Raw genomic sequence first — 20,161 nt, forward strand, 5'->3', positions numbered from 1 at the left:
GACCAAATCTTGAACATTAATAATAAATAAATAGTTAAATACTCCATAGATACCTAATATATATACCTTGAAAAAGGAAACTAACCATATTATTATTAGCAATATAAGTTTGTCTTGACTCTTGTGGACTATAAACCCTATTACAAACCTCAGTAAATTTCTCCCTTCTCCAAAATAAATATCATGACTTTAGATTACAAAAAAAATATGATTCTAAACAAGAAGTACTTGATGTTTAAATTTTTTTAGCATCGAATTGAAGTGTTTTTACTAGATTAATCAATCGTATTCGTATCGAATTGTACTGAATTTACAAGCATAATGGAAATCAAGGAGATCATACAAAACAATAACAATGGCGAAAATACGAGTAATGTGTGCAATAACACGGAGTTTCCGGAGGGTATGAGAGTTCTCGCTGTCGACGATAATTCGGTTTGCCTTAAGCTCCTTACGACTTTGCTCAAAAAATGCCGGTATCAAGGTTTGTATATCTAAGACGTTAATGGAATGTTTCGTTTATTTGTTTTCGATATAGATTAGATTGTTTACACTTTTCAAAATATATCGAGTTTTTAAAATTTGATTGTTTCGGGTTAATTTAGGTTACAGTCGATATGTTTATTTGGACGACCTCGTTAGGGTTTCAATGCTCGTGTGTGGTTATGTGTTAATTGTTATTCCTTTAAGTGCATAATTAAAACTTAAAATTAAAGAGTTAATTTTGATAACACAGATTAAATAATTCACAAAAAATTGAGAGAGACGGTGCCAGATTTAATCCAAACAATTAGCATGTAATTCTAACTCTAGATTTTCTAACTTTATTAAAGTACTTTCCAACTTCTCCGTTCCATTGAGTTATACGTATATTTTAAATTATGTTTGAGAACTTTGAAAAATCGTAAACAATTCAAAGAAAATGGAGAAATTAATGTTAATTTCTCGTTTCACCTTATTGTGTATTGTGTATTGTGTATCGTTTTGAAGCGTGATTAATTTAGTTGCGTTAATTTATATCTTCGATTTCTTATCCCTTTCCTTAATAACCCGCCTTAATTTTTGCTTGTTATTGTATTTAATTAAAGACTCGAATTAAATATTTTCCCTATAATTAGGTTATAACTGTTTCTTTTAGTGTTTACCCGCCTTAATTTTTGCTTATTATCGTATTTAATTAAAGACTCGAATTAATGATTTAGTGTTTATTCTCTTGTAGTTACTTCATTAAGTAACAAAACTGAAGCTCTCGAAATGTTAAAGCAAAATGCAAACAACTTCGACATCGTCTTAACAAATGTTTACATCGATGAAATGGACGGGTTTAAGCTCCTAGAAGCCGGACGTGAGTTAGATATCCCGGTAATAATGATCTCGGCGAGTGAAAGCAGAGATATTATCTTGAAGGGTGTAAGGTATGGTGCTGTCGATTACTTGATTAAACCTATTCGATTAGAAGTCGTTAAGACGATTTGGCAACATGTGTATCGGAAAAAACTCGCTTCCTCGCGCTCAACCCCTTTGGTTCGAGATCATATAGAAGAAGAGGTTCGAGATGGGCAAAACAGGACGAGTGTCGAGAATGATTGTATTGAGGAAATTCAAAGCGATCAAGAGACGAGCAAAGACTCGAAGGAAAATTGTAAGAAGGAAAGGATGAAATGGACCGACGAGCTTAAGGAAAAGTTTATCAGAATCGTTGAGTCACTTGGAGGGATCGATAGGGCACAACCGAAGAAAATACTTGAATTGATGGATGAACCGGATTTAACACGAGAACAAATCGCGAGTCACTTACAAAAAGTTCGAAAAAATTGGAAGGAGAAACAAAATAATGAACAGAACTCGTTGGTAGCAGCCTCGTCGAGTCACCAGCAGCCCGTTGTAGGGAATACCGTGTCACAAGGGCAAGGCGGGTTGTCGTGGTTGAACTACCAACGACAGCTTAACTATAATTATTGGCAAATGACTCCATCGATTGGTTATACAACACCAATGTTTCAAGATAAGCCAAATGAATCGATTTTGCAACAACGGAGGATGTTGTCCAATGGTGGGAACTTTATGGGTTCGAGTTCTGGTAAGCCAATTGAATCGACTTTGCAAGAACCAAATATGATGAATTTTATGGGTTCGAGCTCTGGTAAGGCAATTGAATCGACTCTGCAACAACCAAATATGATGTCCAGCGGTGGGAACTTTATGGGTTCGAGCTCTGGTAAGCCAATTGAATCGACTCTGCAACAACCAAGTATGATGTCCAACGGTGGGAACTTTATGGGTTCGAGCTCTGGTAAGCCAATTGAATCGACTCTGCAACAACCAAATATGATGTCCAACGGTGGGAAGTTTATGGGTTCGAGCTCTGGTAAGCCAATTGAATCGACTCTGCAACAACCAAATATGATGTCCAACGGTGGGAACTTTATGGGTTCGAGCTCTGGTAAGCTAATTGAATCGACTTTGCAACAACCAAATATGATGAACTTTATGGGTTCGAGCTCTGGTAAGCCAATTGAATCGACTTTGTTGTCTAACGGTGGGAACTTTATGGGTTCGAGCTCTAGTAAACCTATTGAATCGACTCTGTTGTCCAACGGTGGGAACTTTATGGGTTCGAGCTTTGGGAACTTTATGGGTCCGAGCTCTGGTAAGGCAATTGAATCGAGTTTGCAACAACCAAATATGATGTCCAACGGTGGGAATTTTATGGGTTGGAGCTCTGGTAAGGCAATTGAATCGACTTTGCAACAACAAAATATGATGTCCAATGATGGGAACATTATTATGGGTTCGAGCTCTGGAAGCAAGCCCGAGAAACGCCACATCCCGGATGAACAGAGGCTGCAATTACCAGAGGTGGTGTCCGACCGAGGTCCTTCCACATATGAGTATCTATTGAACGACATCTTGGATTCCGCATATGAGTATCCTACATTATTCGATTTTTCAGAAGATGGCAATAAAGACTACAGAAACTGTTGATTGTTGGACTATCTTCTATTTCGTGTTCAGTCCCTAGGTTCCAATCATTTATTTTTCTTTGATTAAAATCCCGCTCAGAAATTTTTATTCTTAAGGGAATTTTGATGCTATATATTTGACGTGTAAGATTTTTTTTATTTTATCTTTTTGTTTTTTGTTTTTTTGGCAACCGTAAAATTATTTGACGTGTAAGATTGATCCCAAGAAAAAACTGATATTCGAGAGAACGACTCATAGTTTTAGAAGACGCGTCTCATACATGCGCCTCTGCTGTTATATATAGTCATTGCTATATGGGATATTCTCTCGTGTACCCCTGAACTTTTTCGTTTTCTAAGGCGTATCCCTCGTTTTTCACAAAAAAACTTTAACCGACAATAATTCTCTGTTACGAGTTCAGAAAACGGTAATTTTTTTTTTCAAACCAATTATCTCGTCAAGGCCTTCAATTTGAAAAAAAAAAAATTCACCGCTTTTTGAACTCGTAGCCGGTAGTTATGGTTGGTCAAACATTTTTTAACGAATAAACTTTGACCGACCATAATTCCCGACTACGAGTTGAGACGTCGGTTAATTTTTTTCCAAACAGAAAACCTCTTAAAGACGGTCAATTTGGAAAAAAAACGTTTATCGTATTCTGAACTTGTAGCCAAGAGTTATTGACAGTCAAAGTTATCTTGCATGAAAAGAGGGGTATATCATAGAAAATGAAAAAACTGAGGGGTACAGGATAGAATATCCCTTGCTATATTCAAAGTTCTTAATCACAAAATGAGTTAGGAATTGGGATCATCTGAAATGTTAGTATAATCTAGCACGAAAAAAAAATGTCCATGTTCATTACTCTGGAGTTATAGATAGCCGATCAGCCGATAGGGGAAGTCATATCTATATACACATATCCACATCGTCTATACTTGAAGGATACGAGTAATTATTCCCCCACACGATCATCAAAAACTAAGAAATTCGGTAAAGATCAACTAGAAAACTGCAGTGAAATTAACTTCAGTTTCGTGTTTAACATTACAGAGATAGCAGTCGATAGTAGCTGAAATTTACAGAGATTCAACTAGTACAGAAGCAGAAGACGCGGACAATCTACTTAATCTTTCTAACTTATATCACCGATGAAGTGATAAACAACTAAAAAAAAGCGACAACAGCAAGACGATCTGAACATGAAGTCTAAAAAGGAGCCAAAATGTTGTTCAGGATCTCGGTAGCCATTCTTGAACGTCTAAACTCGACCATCCCACAAGCTTTCATTCTGAACCTTGCCTGGTACCAACAAGACTTGAACCTCTTTCGGAGGGTTCAGTCCCCATTGCTTAGCACGATTCCATCGATCAAGCCTAGGAATGCCGGTGCACGGTCCATACGCCATGTTCAAGTCAAATTGCCTGAGCACCACCTCATTTTCATCATAGTCCTCTGTCAAAGTAAACATTACGAAATCAATGTCCCACGATCACAACGAAATTTCATAAGAGTACAACAATTTCGTCTCAATAAAAGTAAATCTCGTCCTTAACAAACTAACAATTCCGAATTTAACAAACAATTCCGAATCAAAGTTAGTCTAATAATCACCTCCACAGAAGCTCAAATCTGATTGAGATACTAGAACAATCTCGACATATTAAGAACCCTAATTTCATCCAAGTATGCACCAACACAAAAAATTATAAACCGTAAGTTAACCACAACATTCACCAACACAAACTCCACCGCTAATTAAGTAATCGTATAAAGTTTTGATAAATTGATGATCACAAATCAAACTAAAACAAATTTGACAAATTAAAACCCTAATTCATCTCAATATGCACCAGTGCACCACCACAAAAAAAAAATTAGGAACTCGAGATAACCACAACATTCACCAACACAAATTTCACAGCTAATCAATCAAGCAGAATAACAATTACGAATCCTTGATAAGCTTAAAGCTGATTGAGAACTGGAACAATTTCATCGAATTAAGAACCCTAATATCATCTCAGTCTGCACCCCCATAAAATCTAAATTCCACAGCTAAACGACTAATCATTAGTCATAAGAGTGTCAACAAATTAACAGATACGACTACGAATCAAAGTTAATCTCAACATTCACCACCACAGAAGCTCAAAGCTGATTGAGAAACTGGAACAATCTCAACGAATTAAGAACCTCAAGTTAATCACAACATTCACCAATACAAATTTCACGGTTAATCGATTAATCATACAAATTTCAACAAATTAAAAATTATGAATCAGAGTTTATCTCAACATTGAAACTGATTGGGATACTGGAACAATCTAATTTCATTTCACCACCACAGACCACAATGCGACGCATTAAGAACTCTAGTTTCATTTCAGTATGCACCACCACACAAAATTAAGAACCTCAACTAAACCACAACCTTCACCAGCACAAATTCCGCACAAGTGTGTCGACAAATTATCAATTATCAGTTTCAATTAATTACGAACCCTAATTTCATCTCAGTATACACAATAACGAAAAAATAACCACAATTTTCCGAAATATCACCAAATTTCTCTAATTAACAAACATAAGAGAGATTACACTAACATTTGATGTACATTTTACAATTAACTACTTTAAAATCAATCAATCAAACCGTCAATCAATTCAAAAAACCCTAACATTTCCTCATCAATCTGTTATTCCTACTAACAACCTAAATACTACTTTCTTCCCTTCCGAAAACAACATTTTGAATAATCGTATACAATCGAATGGAACAGACGAAGTACGTAAATTAAAACAAATCGATAATAACAAGAATTAATCAAAATTAATCAAGAAGTATACTATTCCTCACTCCGTTCCGCGACGGAGATTTTAAAAAACGTATACAATCAAATGAAACAGACGAAGTACGTAAACTTACTAAACTACGACAAAACGATAATAAATTAAATTAATAAAAATGATTAAAAAGAGGAATTAAAAAAGTATACGTTGAAGATCAGGAGAACCGTGGTGAGAGAGGAGAGCAGGAGGTTGAACGACGTCGGATCGTAAGGAAGCAGAGTGAGAAGGAGGAGTCTTCTTGTTTACGCCGCCTTTTGACTTTGAAATGACGGAATTACCCTTCTTCTGTTGCTTGAAATATCCTTTCATGTTCACTCTTGGTGTCGCCATTTCTTTGGTTTCTCTCTCTAGATTTCTGTTAATTTTTAAATTTTGAAAATTCTGGAAACTTTCTTTGGACGATTGTTGGGTGTGAGATTATCATTTTGTAATACGGGTTATTGGACTTGTTTGGGCCTAAAAGGATATTTTTGGTGGACTGATTGAGGTGGTGGATTGACCTGATTCGAATAACCCAATTCAGAGGACACGAAATTGACCTGTAATTCAAATTGGCCCGATTAATATGACCCGGCTTGAATGTTTATTATCGTACGCCGTTTATTAACATAAATAACTTGATAATAATTTAACTGAAAATGACTTAATTTCGAATTGACTTTACATAACTTGAATTCTGTTAAATCAAAAAATGATCCGGCTCGACCCCAACCCGATTTAACTAAATGATTTTCGTGTGGGAGCCCGAGAGGTAGTAATTCTACTAAACTCGCTTTTCGTGTGATCCTTTTTTATAAGAATTTGTGACATTATTATTAACATAAGAGAAGAATAATGGTTTCGCGAATTTTAGACTAGTAGATCTTTTGGGTGTAGCTACCCCACGTTTTGTTCCTTAATTATCGGGCTTTGTCCTAAATACTACTCCCTCCATTTAACTCCAGTTTGCAAGTATTTCTTTTTCGTCCATTCAACTCCGCTTTACATGTTTCCTTATTTGGCTAAGAAAATTATTATTCTATCCTTATTGAAAATCTATATTTACAAAAAAATGTCATCCATACCCCACACTAATCCACCATAAAACCCCACCTTTATATTTTTTTTAAATATTTATAACCTCTCCATTCTCTTTCCCTATGTACTTTTAATAGTTTTTTTAATTCGCTCCTTAATACTCGTGCAAAAAGCAAACTTGCAAAGCGGAGTTGAATAAAGGGAGTACTCCCTAGTCCCTATTGAGCAAAATGTTTACATTTGTTTTTGGTGTGGGCTTTTAGGTGAGACCAAAACGGTCTGTGTATGTAGTAGGTTTGCAATCATCCATCCATCACATTAAACTTCATCCAGTCCATCAATCCGCAGATGGGACAGATGGATCAGTTGATAAGCGAATTACACTTAATTATGTTTATAATTTTAAAAAAGTATTGAATTTTATTCACCCTAAAAGTATTAAGGTGAACTAATAATAGAATAAGAACTTTAGTGATCTTGAAACGTGAGTAATACTGCATATATTGATTTGAGTAATCTTAAGTTTTATCTTTTTCAGGAAAAGAACAACGTGTGACGGGTTGGATTTAGCTTCATCCAACCTCAATTTATTTCGAGTTTTTGTCAATATATTTAAATCAGGTGATAAGTAGATATTTAGCGAGTACGGGTAAAATTATCATCCCTAAGTCGTATTTGATACATTCTTTACATGCTTGAATGTAAGCCGTGGCTAATTTTTTTGGACAATTTTGCATGCCATCAAGAAATAATGGGGGGATAATTAACCAAGAATTGATCATTACAGTTACCGGTAATAATTAACTATCGTCTGGCCGTGAAGTTAATGGTTCGATTTCCGTTGAGTTAAAATATAGTCCTGTTAGTTGATGATTGTAAATATCATTATAAGTCCTTAAAGAGACCCCTGACCTTAAGCTGGGTAAACCCTACCCTTAAACCTAAACTTTTTATAGTTTTATGTACCAAAAAAATGCACTAGTGCACTACCGGCTACCCACTAGGTCCACTAGGCGGCCTACGCGGCTACGCCCATAACTTCGGGCTTATATAGATCGTACATTGTGAGGTAAAATGGTATCCGTCTTCAGCTTGTGACGGATATGTCATGTCTTCAATGAGAATTTGTGTATATAGATTGTATTGTATTTCAAATAACACAATTTTTTGTTTAAAATGGATATTCCGTATTTTATAAGATAAGGCACCGATTTTCTTCTTGCTCTTCATATACGAAATTGACTCAGCTAAAATCAGCTAAAATACGTTGAAAAAATAAAGAGAACAATGGTAAACTATTAAAAGAGCGACAACAGGAAGACAATCAGAGCATGGAGTAAAAAAAGAAGCCAAAAGTTAGCCTTTATATGTTTTTTTTTGGATATGTATTGTTATTGATCGTGGCCAAAAGAAACACTTTAATTTCTACCTAATTACAAACGTAGTTGCTCATTCATGTACGGGTTTTACTCATTTATGTACTTTTTTTCATTATTTTTCCATACTATGCCCTTTGCTTAATTCTCTCTAAATCTCTTTAATTGTCTCCCTCACAAAATTAATTAAATTCTATACACAATTATGGATGCTGACTCTCGTATCGATCAGGTCATAATTCTAATTCTTAGTTTTATGAATTATATCATCAAATTAAGAAATTGATTTACTCTAACTAAATTAGGGTTTGTTTAAACACTTGTCGGAGTTCGGTAATTGAATACAGTAATCTTACATACCTTATTCACTCAAATTAACCGGATTAAGATTATCGAACCGAAATCAGTCGACATACTTTACGTTACTGCATTATTTGTTACTTGAATCATCAATTATGCAAATAATTAAAAGGGATAATTATAATTATGAAGATGGGCACTAATCCCAGGCAGAAAGGCAACAATCGGATAATTAAAGGTCTAACTATGCCAAGACCTATGTTTACATAACAACACAAATGTAATTAAATGACAACTTGGAATCATTCAATTGACGGTTGTCGATGATGATTGAAGGGTGGGGGTGATTGGAGTTAGAGGCGAGTAAGGAGCAGCGGTGATCGGACATTAGTGTGGTGGGTGGTGGTTGGCGGTAAGCTGAGGCCGGGAAGGGCAGTGGCGAGGTGGTAGCAGGAGTGGGAGAGGGAGCCGGCCGGTGGAATTGAATTGGAGAATTGAATATAGAGAGAGAAAATTGAAAATTTGAAAGTTGAAATAAAAGGGGTAAAATAGTCATTTCCGTCCATGAAAGAGTAAAACTCGTCCATGAATGAGCACCACCCATTACAAAATACGCGTACTCAATCTAACATTGATCATAAATTGTACTTATTTTATAATCTACATTACCATTTTTTTTAATTGTAAAATAATCTCTCGGTAATCTTAAAGAGACCGTCTCTCGAAAAACTTAAAAGTCTAAGACACTACCTTGCGGCCATGCCACAAGCATTCGGTCTGAACCTCGCCTGATTTCAACAAGATTTCAATCTCTTCCGGAGGGTTCAATCCAAATTTCTTTGCACGATTCCACCGTTCGATTCGAGACATGCCAAGGCATGGTCCATAAGTCGAATTCAAGTCGAATTGCCTCAGCATCTCCTCGTTTGTATCATAGTCCGCTGTCAAAGTAAATATCACCAATGTCACAAGGATACAATGATAGCAAGCCAATACTATAAGAATTGTAATGTACAACGTATTACGAGAAAGCGAATAAAATAGATTAATAAACAAAATAAAAATAAAAAAACAGTTAGATTATTTATACAAAATTAGTTATAGTACAACTGATTGTTTAATTTCTGAGTTTTATACTCGTATTAAATTTTTCTAGTTTTGTTCAATGACTATGAGCTATTATAAAGTTTATGAACTCGTTCACTTAACCATTAAGCTAAAAAAATTACAGTACAATAAAACTCAAAAATTATACTTATAAATTCAGTTAATTTTGAGTTCTAACGTTAAAAAATTATAACGTAACTTATTATAAACTTTAAGAGTTTAGGAAAAATACACGCAAGCTCAATTACCAAAAAAAGTCTAATATAATACATAAGATGCGTGGTTTTTTTTTTCCCAAAGCATATTATTACTCCCTCCTTTCCGCGGTTCTGTGCTGAAGATTTTGAAAAACATATACAATCAAATTGAACAACGAAGTGGTTCGGTGCAGAAGATTTTGAAAAACATATACAATCAAATTGAACAAAACGAAGTACATAAATTATGACAAAGCGATAATAAAATAAATTAAGAAAAAAGAGGATTTAAAAAAAAAGTATACGTAATGAAGATGATTTAGAAGGAGGTTGAACGACGTTGGATCGTTTTGCAGACGAGTAAGGAGCCGTCTTCTTGTTTACGCGACCTTTGGACTTTGAAATTACGGAATTACCCTTCTTCTTTTGTTTGAGGAATCCATCCATGTTTACTCTTGGTGTTGCCATTATTTTATCTATCTATCTAGCTTCTTAATAATATTTTTACATAATTGCTAAATTACACGCACCAATTTAATTGTCTTTTTAGACGGGAGTCGAGAGATGTTTCTTATAGAGTCGATATTATTGATGTTGTAATATGATTACATAAGTCCTTATTTATAGTGTCTACCTTTACCGTGATTTAAAAACTAAAACTTATTAAATCTCTTATTATCTTAACCTAATAATATCACTTTCCTAATCTTATATAACTTCTAATACGAGTAAACCAGTAAATTTAGGCCTGGACCGATACTTAATGGTTTTTATTAAGATCAATCTTTGAAACTTGGTAAGAGAATTTAATATTTTACACCTAAAATTATTATAAACTAATAATTGTAATTAATTAAGTTAATCTTATTTCAAATAACTAATTAAATTGATTTATTGAAATTAAAATCTATTAATCGAATAAAATAGCAAAAAATCTTAATTTTAGGTCCATTCGGCCTAAGACCGGATCAGATAGAAAAATTCGGGTTTGGTCTGATCCAGGACCGAAAGTTTCAGGTCCGGTATTCGGTCCACAAAATTTATATTTTCGGTCTTTGGTTCGGTTCGGTCCGGTCTGATCCGGCTTTGAACCTACGCTCAGCCCTACATATACGGGTTACGGTTTGGTATGGACGGAAAGGAGTAATAATACATTTGGTTTGGGTTGGAGTGATAGGAAACTGGCCCAAAAGTGTGTTTCGTGTGAAGTAAATTGTTGGGGATATTGGGCTATCTTACTGGACGGTCATAAATCTAGATTAAGAGTCCAATGGGTGAACACATGCAAGTTTGGAAGTTATGGGCCGATTTTTCGAGACGATCTCACGATAATCTTATTGTAAGAGCATCTCCAATGGTTTGCTCTAGGGACTTGCTTGCAATTTTTATAAAATAGCAAGCAAGTAGCTTACCATTGGAGTGAGGAAATATTGATGTAGCTTATGAGCATTGTAGCTCTACCAAGCATGTAGCTTGATTTTAAAAAATAAAAAGTAAAATTTATAATTGGAGGAAAATTCTATTGTAGGACCCATAAAGTTAGAAAGTGTTGTAGCCAACCATTGGAGCAGTATGTAGTTGAAGAGCAAAATAACTTAAAAAACCGTATTGGCAAATCAAGCTACAACGTGTTGTAGCTGTCCATTGGAGATGCTCTAAGAGCAACTCCAATGGTTACATTTAGGGACTTGCTTGCAATTATTAAAAATTGTCAAGCGGTATGCTCACCATTGAAGACGAGAAATATGAGGCTGCTTGTAAGCCATTGTAGCTCTACGGCCTCTACCAAGCTACATGGCTTGACATTTAAATTGAAAAAATAATTAATTTAAAAATAAATAAAAAATTTAAAATATACGGAGTAATATTTATTGTCATGTGGGGCATTGTAAGTTACAATGTATTGTAGTTTACCATTGGAGGAGGATGTAGCTCGAAAGCTATGTTGCTTAGAAAAGTGATGTGGAAATGCAAGCTACACGATGTTGTAGCTTGCCATTGGAGTTGCTCTAAGACCTCTATTATAAGACGTAGCACGTCTACTTTTTTCTTTTTGTCCTTTTTCTTTATCTTTTTTCTAATTGTTAGCTCTTGGTGTGTTTTTATGTTGTGTGACAGTTTTTCAGAAGACTTCGAGTATGTCATCCTGTTAAAAAAAGAGTTAAAAACTTTTTAGACGTGATTAGCAGCCTATCATACATCATAATATACATATGCTCATGGATTTATCAAATGCAAACCTGATAGAATTATAGAAGTGCGAATTCCTATCATTATTATATGTAATTTTGCATTTCTAATTGAATAATAAATATTTAAAATGGGACATAAAATTAGGATAAAGTATTTGTACTTTTGTTTGCGTGATTTCATTGTTGTCAGAATCATGATTTGATCCAACGATTCTATGATTTTACGATCCAAAAATCCTTGACCGATCTGGATCCTACGATTTCATCATAGTTGTAGAATCTTACGATCCTGTTAATTTGAAAATTTCTCGAGATGTGATCATAATACGATCCTACGATTTTACGATCCTATGATCCAATTCCATAATACAAAAAATTAATATATATTTTTAATTTTTATATAATGACACCGTAAACTCAAATTTCGTGTAAGTTGTAGAAACGTGTTCATACAATGACACTAAAATCATTACTTACCAATATTTTATGCATAAATATTAATAAATAAGTGTTTTAATTTTCAATTACATGTTTTTACCAAATAAAAAATTATATTTAGTGAATTTTTAGAATCTTGCGATTCTACGATCCGATTCTACCGATTCGATCCTACCCTCCCCATCGATCCAAAGTAGAATCCCGATTTTGACAACATTGCGTGATTTTGATTTTTGAAAGTAGTCGTTATTAGTTTTCTTTGACGACAATTTTGCATGGCATCTAGAAATAATGTGTAGATAAACTCTGGAATTAACCAAGAAATTGATCCATTACAGATTTACAGGTAATAATCTCAAGTATGTAATGCCCACTAGGCCCACTAGGCCCATAACTTTGCACCCTTTGTGCAACGCACCGTATATCTTCTTACGCTAATTATACGACCTTGACTCAACTCATGCAACGGTTTTACCAAATTATAAAACACGTTGACCTTGGAATCTCATTCTTCGAAATTATCCCATTTAATTTTCAGATGATCTCCATTTAGACTAGACGGTCATTTTCGTCAGTAGGTTTCAGACAGGTATACGAAACCCATTTACAGCTAAATAGTAGTAATATACTATCATAAATATGTGACCGTTTGAAAGCTTTAGAAGAAATAACCCGTCTGAAATGAGAATTAGTGTTTAATTTTGGTCAAGTACTTATGAGTTATGAGAGCATCTGGCTAAAAAAAACTTTAAACAATAGAAGAGGAATGATTGAGAATTTGAGATTATTAGGTGCGCCATAAAATTCGTTTTTCGCAATTATCAACAGAGACACAATATTATTCCTTCTCCTTTAAAATGTGAGAACTTCACTAAAATTGTTCTTATGAATAGTGTTGCACTATGAATAGTCCTTAGCAATAGTATTCATGTTCAATCCTAGCCACTCCCTAATGGATGGTGCTCAATCTCAGCCACTCACTTATATATTGTGCATCATCTCAGCCGTCCAAATTCTCTCTTAATCTCATCTCAGCCGCTCAAATTATTCGTTGCCTTGCTCTCTATTTCACAAGCATTATACCACCATTTCTCACAAATTTCCACCTCACTTTCTCAGATAATTTACTGATAAACTCGCTCTCATTCAACAATCGCTAATCGAATCTGCTCTTATGTTTGTTGAATGAGTCCAAATTTTCTAAATGAAATCAAAATATCATGGTGCAGTCCAAATTTCATTCTCATCTCATCTTCACTTTTCCTTTATTTCACCTGTCAATTATTTCATCTTCCGTTTACTCAATCAATCAAGTGGCCACAGTGAACTGCCGGATTTAAAGCAACTCAACAATGTCGTCAATCGACTCTGAAATCCTGAGGTATGATCAGCTTGGTTTGGTTTCTTTTTAGGTAGTTTAGTTCAATTTTTGAGTTGTTTATTTGAATGGTTCCTTTTTTGGGTGTCTGATTTTGGAGGTTTTCTAAGGGGTTGTTAAATTTTAGGGTTGTTCTTTTAAATGTTTATGGTTTTTGTGTGACTGATTTGGGGGTTATTAGGTTGATGAAGTTTGGCAGTAAAGTAGCAAAAAAAGGAGTTATATGGCCATATGGGTTCCAAAGTGAGTTTGTTGGTAATTGTTTGTTGCACTACTTCGTTTCTTTATCATGTGATTAATGGTTTTTAATAGGGTTAGTGGGCTGCTAAACTAAAATATTCCATCCAAATTCTTAGAGCATAAGTAGATATATATTATACTCCATATTGTTTAATGTATAAGCCATGTGATATATATGATACTCCGTATATTGTTTAATGTATAAGAGTTTGTTGGTCCTCGTGATCAACGATGGCTCAATAAGTTTGAGCGGAGATGAATGATGGTGGAGTATTCAGATTTGATGGAATATACATAGATGCTGGCGAATCAAATGATTTGAGATCAAATGCACGGATGTTGTGTCAGGTTGCTAATAATAGAGATTTCTTTAAAATGTAACAACTTCACTAAAATTGTTCTTATGAATAGTGTTGCACTATGAATAGTCCTTAGCAATAGTATTGATGTTTAATCCTAGCCACTCCCTAATGGATGGTGTTCAATCTCGACCACTCACTTATATATTGTGCATCATCTCAAAGCCCAAATTTTCTCTTAATCTCATCTCGGCCGCTCAAATTATTCGTTGTCGACAACACACAAAAACGCAAAGAACAACATGGGTCTCGGTAGGCTCACCCAGGCACAAAACCCGTTGTAAACTTGAGGTGAAATTGATAGGATTTAGAGTAGGTTGAGGGTGTCGTCAGAGACGGTTGACCGGTGAGAGCCATCTTGAGAATTGTTGCGGGTTGGGAGCGGTGGGCCGTCTGGGAAACAATTGTTTCCAATTTTGATGATGAATCATGATGATGGAAATGAGTCGTGGTTCTTGGTTGTTGTGAATGGTGAGCATCGCGGTGGTGGATCGAATTGATGCGGGTTGTTGATGTGGGTTGTTACCAGTGCTTGCTTGTTGTAGTTGTCGTGGGAAGGAGATTAGGTTAGACATGGTGGTGAACGGGTTGATTGGTGAATGAGATGGATTGAATTGGTGGCTGTCGACGTTGTTGACGCGGGTGACGGGTTTCTTGCTCAATTGTGGTGAGAGCGAGGTAGATGACGGGTTTTCGGCGAAAGTGGAGATGCAATTGTCGTGGTTGTGGTGATGCGATGCGGGGTGCGAGTTTGAGGGAGGAGCAGGTGCGATGGTGATTGAATTGGACTCGGGTTTAATGGTGGTGAATGGTGGATTGATGATGGTGAGCACGGAGGGTGATGGAGGTTGATGGGCAATGACGATGGAGGTGAAGGTGGGCGATGCGATGCAATGGTGCGATTTGTGACGGAAATGGAGGTTGATGGTGTTGATTGAACGGTGGGAAAGAGCCATTGCAGCTCGAGCGTGGTCTTGCGATGGTATGGAGCTGCAGCCGAGTCGGGCCCGCTTGAATTGAGGACGTGGTGCACTGAGGGTCGATGTCGAGTTGAGAATTTAGTGGTATTTTAATGTTGATTGGTAATGGTGAATTGAAAGAATGGTGAGTTGATATGGGTGATTATAGTTTGATTGGTAAGGGAAATTTGGAGTCTGATTTTGGGGAAAATAGAACTTTAATGGAGGAGGTTGGGTTGTTGGTGATGCGGGGCGGAGCGAGATGATGAAGGGTCTTTGAAATGGTGGTATTGAAATTGCAGGAAACGAAGAAGCAGGGAAAGAGAGTGTGATTTTGTTTCCAAAGGTCAAGGGTTGACTTGAAATGCTTATTTATTTTATTTCCTTTGACCCGTCTTGATTCCGTCTCGTTTCACTTGCTCAAATCTCCACTTTATTATACGTCTCAGCTACAAATTATATTTAATTAAATAAAAGTAATAATAGTAATAATGCTAATATGATATAAAACCCGACTAATTATTAAATATGACTAAGATGACTAATTATTAAATTAGTAAATAAATGATCTATTATGTCATTTAACGCACACAAAATCGAGTTGAATAAGAGTTAAAGTACGGGTAAAATACGACTAAAATGCTACTTATCAGATATTGATTTCAAGGGAGATATTAGATACAATTTGAATTGGGGCCAAATTTCACTTTATGTATAAGTATTGGGGCTAAATCACTCCAATGTCATACCTTAGAAGAAATTTGTGGTCTACTGAAATAATGGAAGCATTGTTGGTGTTGTACTTTATAATAAGCATCTTCTTTTCCTATTCCTGTTTGATAACTTCACCCCATATGGGTATTGCACTTTGCAATGTGTGTTAACCGCCAACTGTGACCATTGTTAGTCCTTGAACTTGCTATTTACAAAATTACAAGCCAGTAGCCCAGTAGTAGTTTCAGACTTTGGGATGAACCCGAATGATTTCTTGTGGCCTACATCTACGATTGGTGTGTAGTTCGGAACCGATTTAGCCTGTGAAATAAATCTGAGAGTTTACTACTTTCCTATCCTTTACGCTACAAGTTACGATGAACCCTTATTTCCACGTTTGGTGCACACGTAGAGGGCGACCGGTTTCCGAGTGCCAAAAGAACTGGAAGACCTGGGTTTCGTGCGTTGTTTGGGACTGACTTAGCATGTGAGATATATCCTTGCTAACAACAGTGTTCCGTTATTCCTTCCCTCGCCAAAGCACCTAACCTTACTAATTCTACTACCTCACATCTACCTAGAGCAACTTTCCTTAAATAAATCTTAACATCTACTACCATTTACTTACTTTCCTTCTTTTAGTATGACATGGTGACTTTTAGTATGACGGGATCGGGAGTAGGCCCCGCAGAGGGGGTGACGATGGTGAGTATGACATGGTGACTTCTATGTTTATCTTGGCTCACGCTCGCATGAGGTATGTCAGTTGGTGTCCGACAAGTTACTAATGCAATTCCCTTTTTCCAGTTTTTGAACAAGTACATCAGTTTAACCATTTCTTATAGGCATGTATCCATGGTGTTAATCAAATTTCGATGGAAAATCTAGAAATCGTGGATACAGCAACGTCTCCGCTTTCATATGGTTAAGACACTCCAAAGGATTATATGAGATGCATCAAGAAGGAACCGGCAATAGCCTCCCTCAAAAAAAGAAACCATATACTAACGTAGCCGGTGCAACATCACAATCTACCATGGCCATAACATGTTCAGCAAGCACCGGTTCCAAAACATATGAAGTAGCATAGTACCGATGGATACAAGTGCGCGAAAATATCAGATGTTTGGTTAATGCTTTTAATTTAAGTTGGACCGTAACTGGTTAGAAATGATGTTTTCGTTCGATGCCTGAACGAAGGACAATGAAAAACATGCATAGGTTAATCAGAATGAAAGCAATGTTTTTTGCAATCAATTTATTTGAACTATTTATTACTTCAGTACAAACAATACAACAACGATTAACAACATGAAAGTAATACATTTCATGAAGAATTTCACAGCTACAGCGGAATCGGCAAACAACTTCTTCATCTGCAAAATATTTTCAATAGTTAGACCCACCGTCCTAGAAAATTCATCTTCAGCAACCCGTACGCAGCGAGTTTGAAAATATTGTTGATTGTGATGTGATCTTCAGACAACCACATTACAAATTCGTTACAATCTAAGCATTTGTGTTTGAAATATGGCTTTGTAGGGTTGTTAACGGAACCAGAAATCTTAATAATTGCATTATTCCCACATTTTAGGCACCTTTGATTCATAAATTTAAAACCATCTAATGGTGAATTTTTCCAAGAGGATGAAGACGACATAACCAAATCAAATGAAGGAGAGAGAAAGGGCGCGCAAAAGCAAGGGAAACGTAAATTACGAGGAAAGTTTCTCTCCATTTCCTAAAAAGAAATGGAGAGGCCATTTCCTTTCGGTGGTCCAGATCGAATTCTGGCATCATCCAACGACTCAAAATTTATGAGTAAAAAAAAAGGGATAATGAGGTTTTGGAGGAAAAATATTGTTAAATAAGTTTAAGAGAGGAAATGGAGGGGAAATGGAGAGAAAGAAATGTAGAGGATCCATTCTCGTAAATTACAATGGAACTGACAGAATGTCAGAAAGGAGTACAATATAAAGAGAATTAATAAATAAGTGTAGAAAGAAATTTGGACTTTTTGGAGGGAAATTGGGGAGATTTTGGAGGGAAAAATTAAGAAAAATGCAGGGATCTATTAAATGGGAAAATTGAGTAATTGTTTATACAAGATAGGCCATATGTTAAATTCTACCCAAGTTAATTATAAAGATTAGACAATTACATTCACAATCTCGGAGATAAACGTCAAAGTAACGTCATAGGATACCGCGACCGTTAGGTCGCGGCCACCCAACTAGTGATAAAAATAACAAAACTAAAAAAATAGTTTAAAATTAAAAGTCGGGTCGTTATATTAAATCAACCGCAATTTTGACCACATTGTAATTTTAGGTAGTAAACTCGTTAATTGACTGAAATGGTCTAAATTTCCTTCATTCGCTACATTTTACAGGTGGAAAATATCATATAATTCAAGTTATGTAAGTAATAAGAAATTAGTTAGATTGAATCTTTAATAGGTGGTCTAGTGATAGTCATATTTCCTCCGTCTCAATTAATTATTTATTTTTTTATTCTTTGTGAACGATATTAAAAGTAAACAAATGAATCGACGTTAGTCGGGCATTGGCCAATATACGTTAGTAGTAAAAGTCAGACATCACACGAGGCTTGTCAAATGTCAATTAACTTTAATGATACGATACTATAAAAACGACATTTTAATTCCAACTCGTATCCGCAAATAATGATCCGCCGAATATGACTTTAATTATTCTTATTTTTTTTTCAATATAATAAAACTTCATGCATGTCTATAAAAGGACGTACAAATGCTAGCTTTTATATCATACAAAAAACTACAAAACTATTAGTAATTAACAGCCAATTCGACGTAAAAAACTTTAAGTAGCGATTAATTAAGGCGAAAAAATGGCTAATTTGGTAGGAGGTGTCACCGATAATGTTGGCTCGCAGAATAGCTTGGAGATCCTTAACCTTGCCAAGTTTGCTATTGAGGAACACAACACTAAGGAGGTAACTCTCGCGCATTTATCCATTTTGCTTCGCGTAGGGTTGTTAATGAGTCGAGTTTTATTGACTCTGTTTAGGTTTATAGTCAATTTTGAGTAGTTCAGGAAATTTTTTCTTTTTTTTTTTGGAAAGTAGTAGTTCAGGAATTGAATATGTTAAATAGTTACTTTATTGTTGCATGCATTTTTTTTAGCGTCAATAAACATTTCATTGCATGCCTAAAAAAGACACGAAATAATTAGATAATTTATGCAGAACGCGATGTTAGAGTTGAAGAAGGTGGTAAAGGTAAAGGAACAGGCCCGTCTAGCCTATGGCGCACTATGTGCACTGGCACTGGGCCTCAAAAATTTTGGGGCCCAAATCTTAGCAATCCATATAATTGAAAAAAAAAAACCTAAAAGCAATAAGTAAAACAGAAGTCTCGCCGTATCTTGTGACTATCCAAATTTACAATCTTCTTCAATTCCTTCCCCAAATAGGGAGTAATTAATTCTCTTGCCAAAAAAATTGAAATTGCCTTTTTAATCTTCCGTTATTTATCATTACTTTTATAATCCTTAAATATTATTCCAAATCAATTCCTCATAAATCATTTCAAATTCACAATTAGAGAGATTGGAATCAAACTTTGCAATATTAGTCGGTTTTAATTGTCTATAAAAATCCGAGATTTGCAATCGAATTAGGTAATATTTCTTCTTAATTTTAATTAATTGTTCTCTTATGAGTGATAATGTCTTATTTTCTTTCATATTATCGTTTTATGGTTTATTTGCTTTAAGAATTCTCAATATTGTTCTGCAACTATTGGAGGAAGGACAAAGAGTCAAAGATTAGAGGCCTTTGTTTTATCGGTTTTTAATTCATGTACCATCGCGACAACAGTACTAAAATTCGCTTAAAAAACTACAATCGTTAAATACTTGTAGTTTATATTTATATTTTATGGAAAAGTTATTTGATTTTTGATTTTGTAAATTTGCCTCATATATTTTGCACCGGGCCTCCACTTTTCTTGGGACGGCCCTGTAAAGGAACAATCGGTTGCAGGTACCATGTACTACATTACTATGGAGACCGTCACTGCCGGG

General features: G+C 35.4%; 2 protein-coding genes across 2 annotated transcripts; one reads left to right on the forward strand and one right to left on the reverse strand.

The window, feature by feature from the left end:
- Positions 1–1,223: 1,223 nt before the first annotated feature.
- Positions 1,224–3,078, forward strand: LOC141622636 (uncharacterized). The gene has a single exon (XM_074438650.1). It carries the CDS (start codon positions 1,255–1,257, stop codon positions 2,983–2,985), a length of 1,731 nt encoding a protein of 576 aa, XP_074294751.1. The 5' UTR covers positions 1,224–1,254; the 3' UTR covers positions 2,986–3,078.
- Positions 3,079–3,960: 882 nt separating this feature from the next.
- LOC141619352 (uncharacterized) lies at positions 3,961–6,224 on the reverse strand. The gene is made up of 2 exons (XM_074436375.1): positions 5,964–6,224; positions 3,961–4,419 (listed from the first exon to the last, which is right to left on the reverse strand). Exons 1-2 carry the CDS (start codon positions 6,145–6,147, stop codon positions 4,226–4,228), a joined length of 378 nt encoding a protein of 125 aa, XP_074292476.1. The 5' UTR covers positions 6,148–6,224; the 3' UTR covers positions 3,961–4,225.
- Between the last annotated feature and the right edge of the window lie 13,937 nt (positions 6,225–20,161).

This window comes from Silene latifolia, chromosome X (genome assembly GCF_048544455.1).
Source record: "Silene latifolia isolate original U9 population chromosome X, ASM4854445v1, whole genome shotgun sequence".
Taxonomy (NCBI): domain Eukaryota; kingdom Viridiplantae; phylum Streptophyta; class Magnoliopsida; order Caryophyllales; family Caryophyllaceae; genus Silene; species Silene latifolia.

Bases quoted from the DNA above. Each gene is read 5' to 3' on its own strand.
- LOC141619352 (XM_074436375.1), bottom strand. From the start codon at position 6,147: ATGGCGACACCAAGAGTGAACATGAAAGGATATTTCAAGCAACAGAAG. The intron at 4,420-5,963 runs GTATACTTTTTT...TTACTTTGACAG, and splicing joins CGGTTCTCCTGATCTTCAAC to AGGACTATGATGAAAATGAG.
- LOC141622636 (XM_074438650.1), top strand. From the start codon at position 1,255: ATGTTAAAGCAAAATGCAAACAACTTCGACATCGTCTTAACAAATGTT.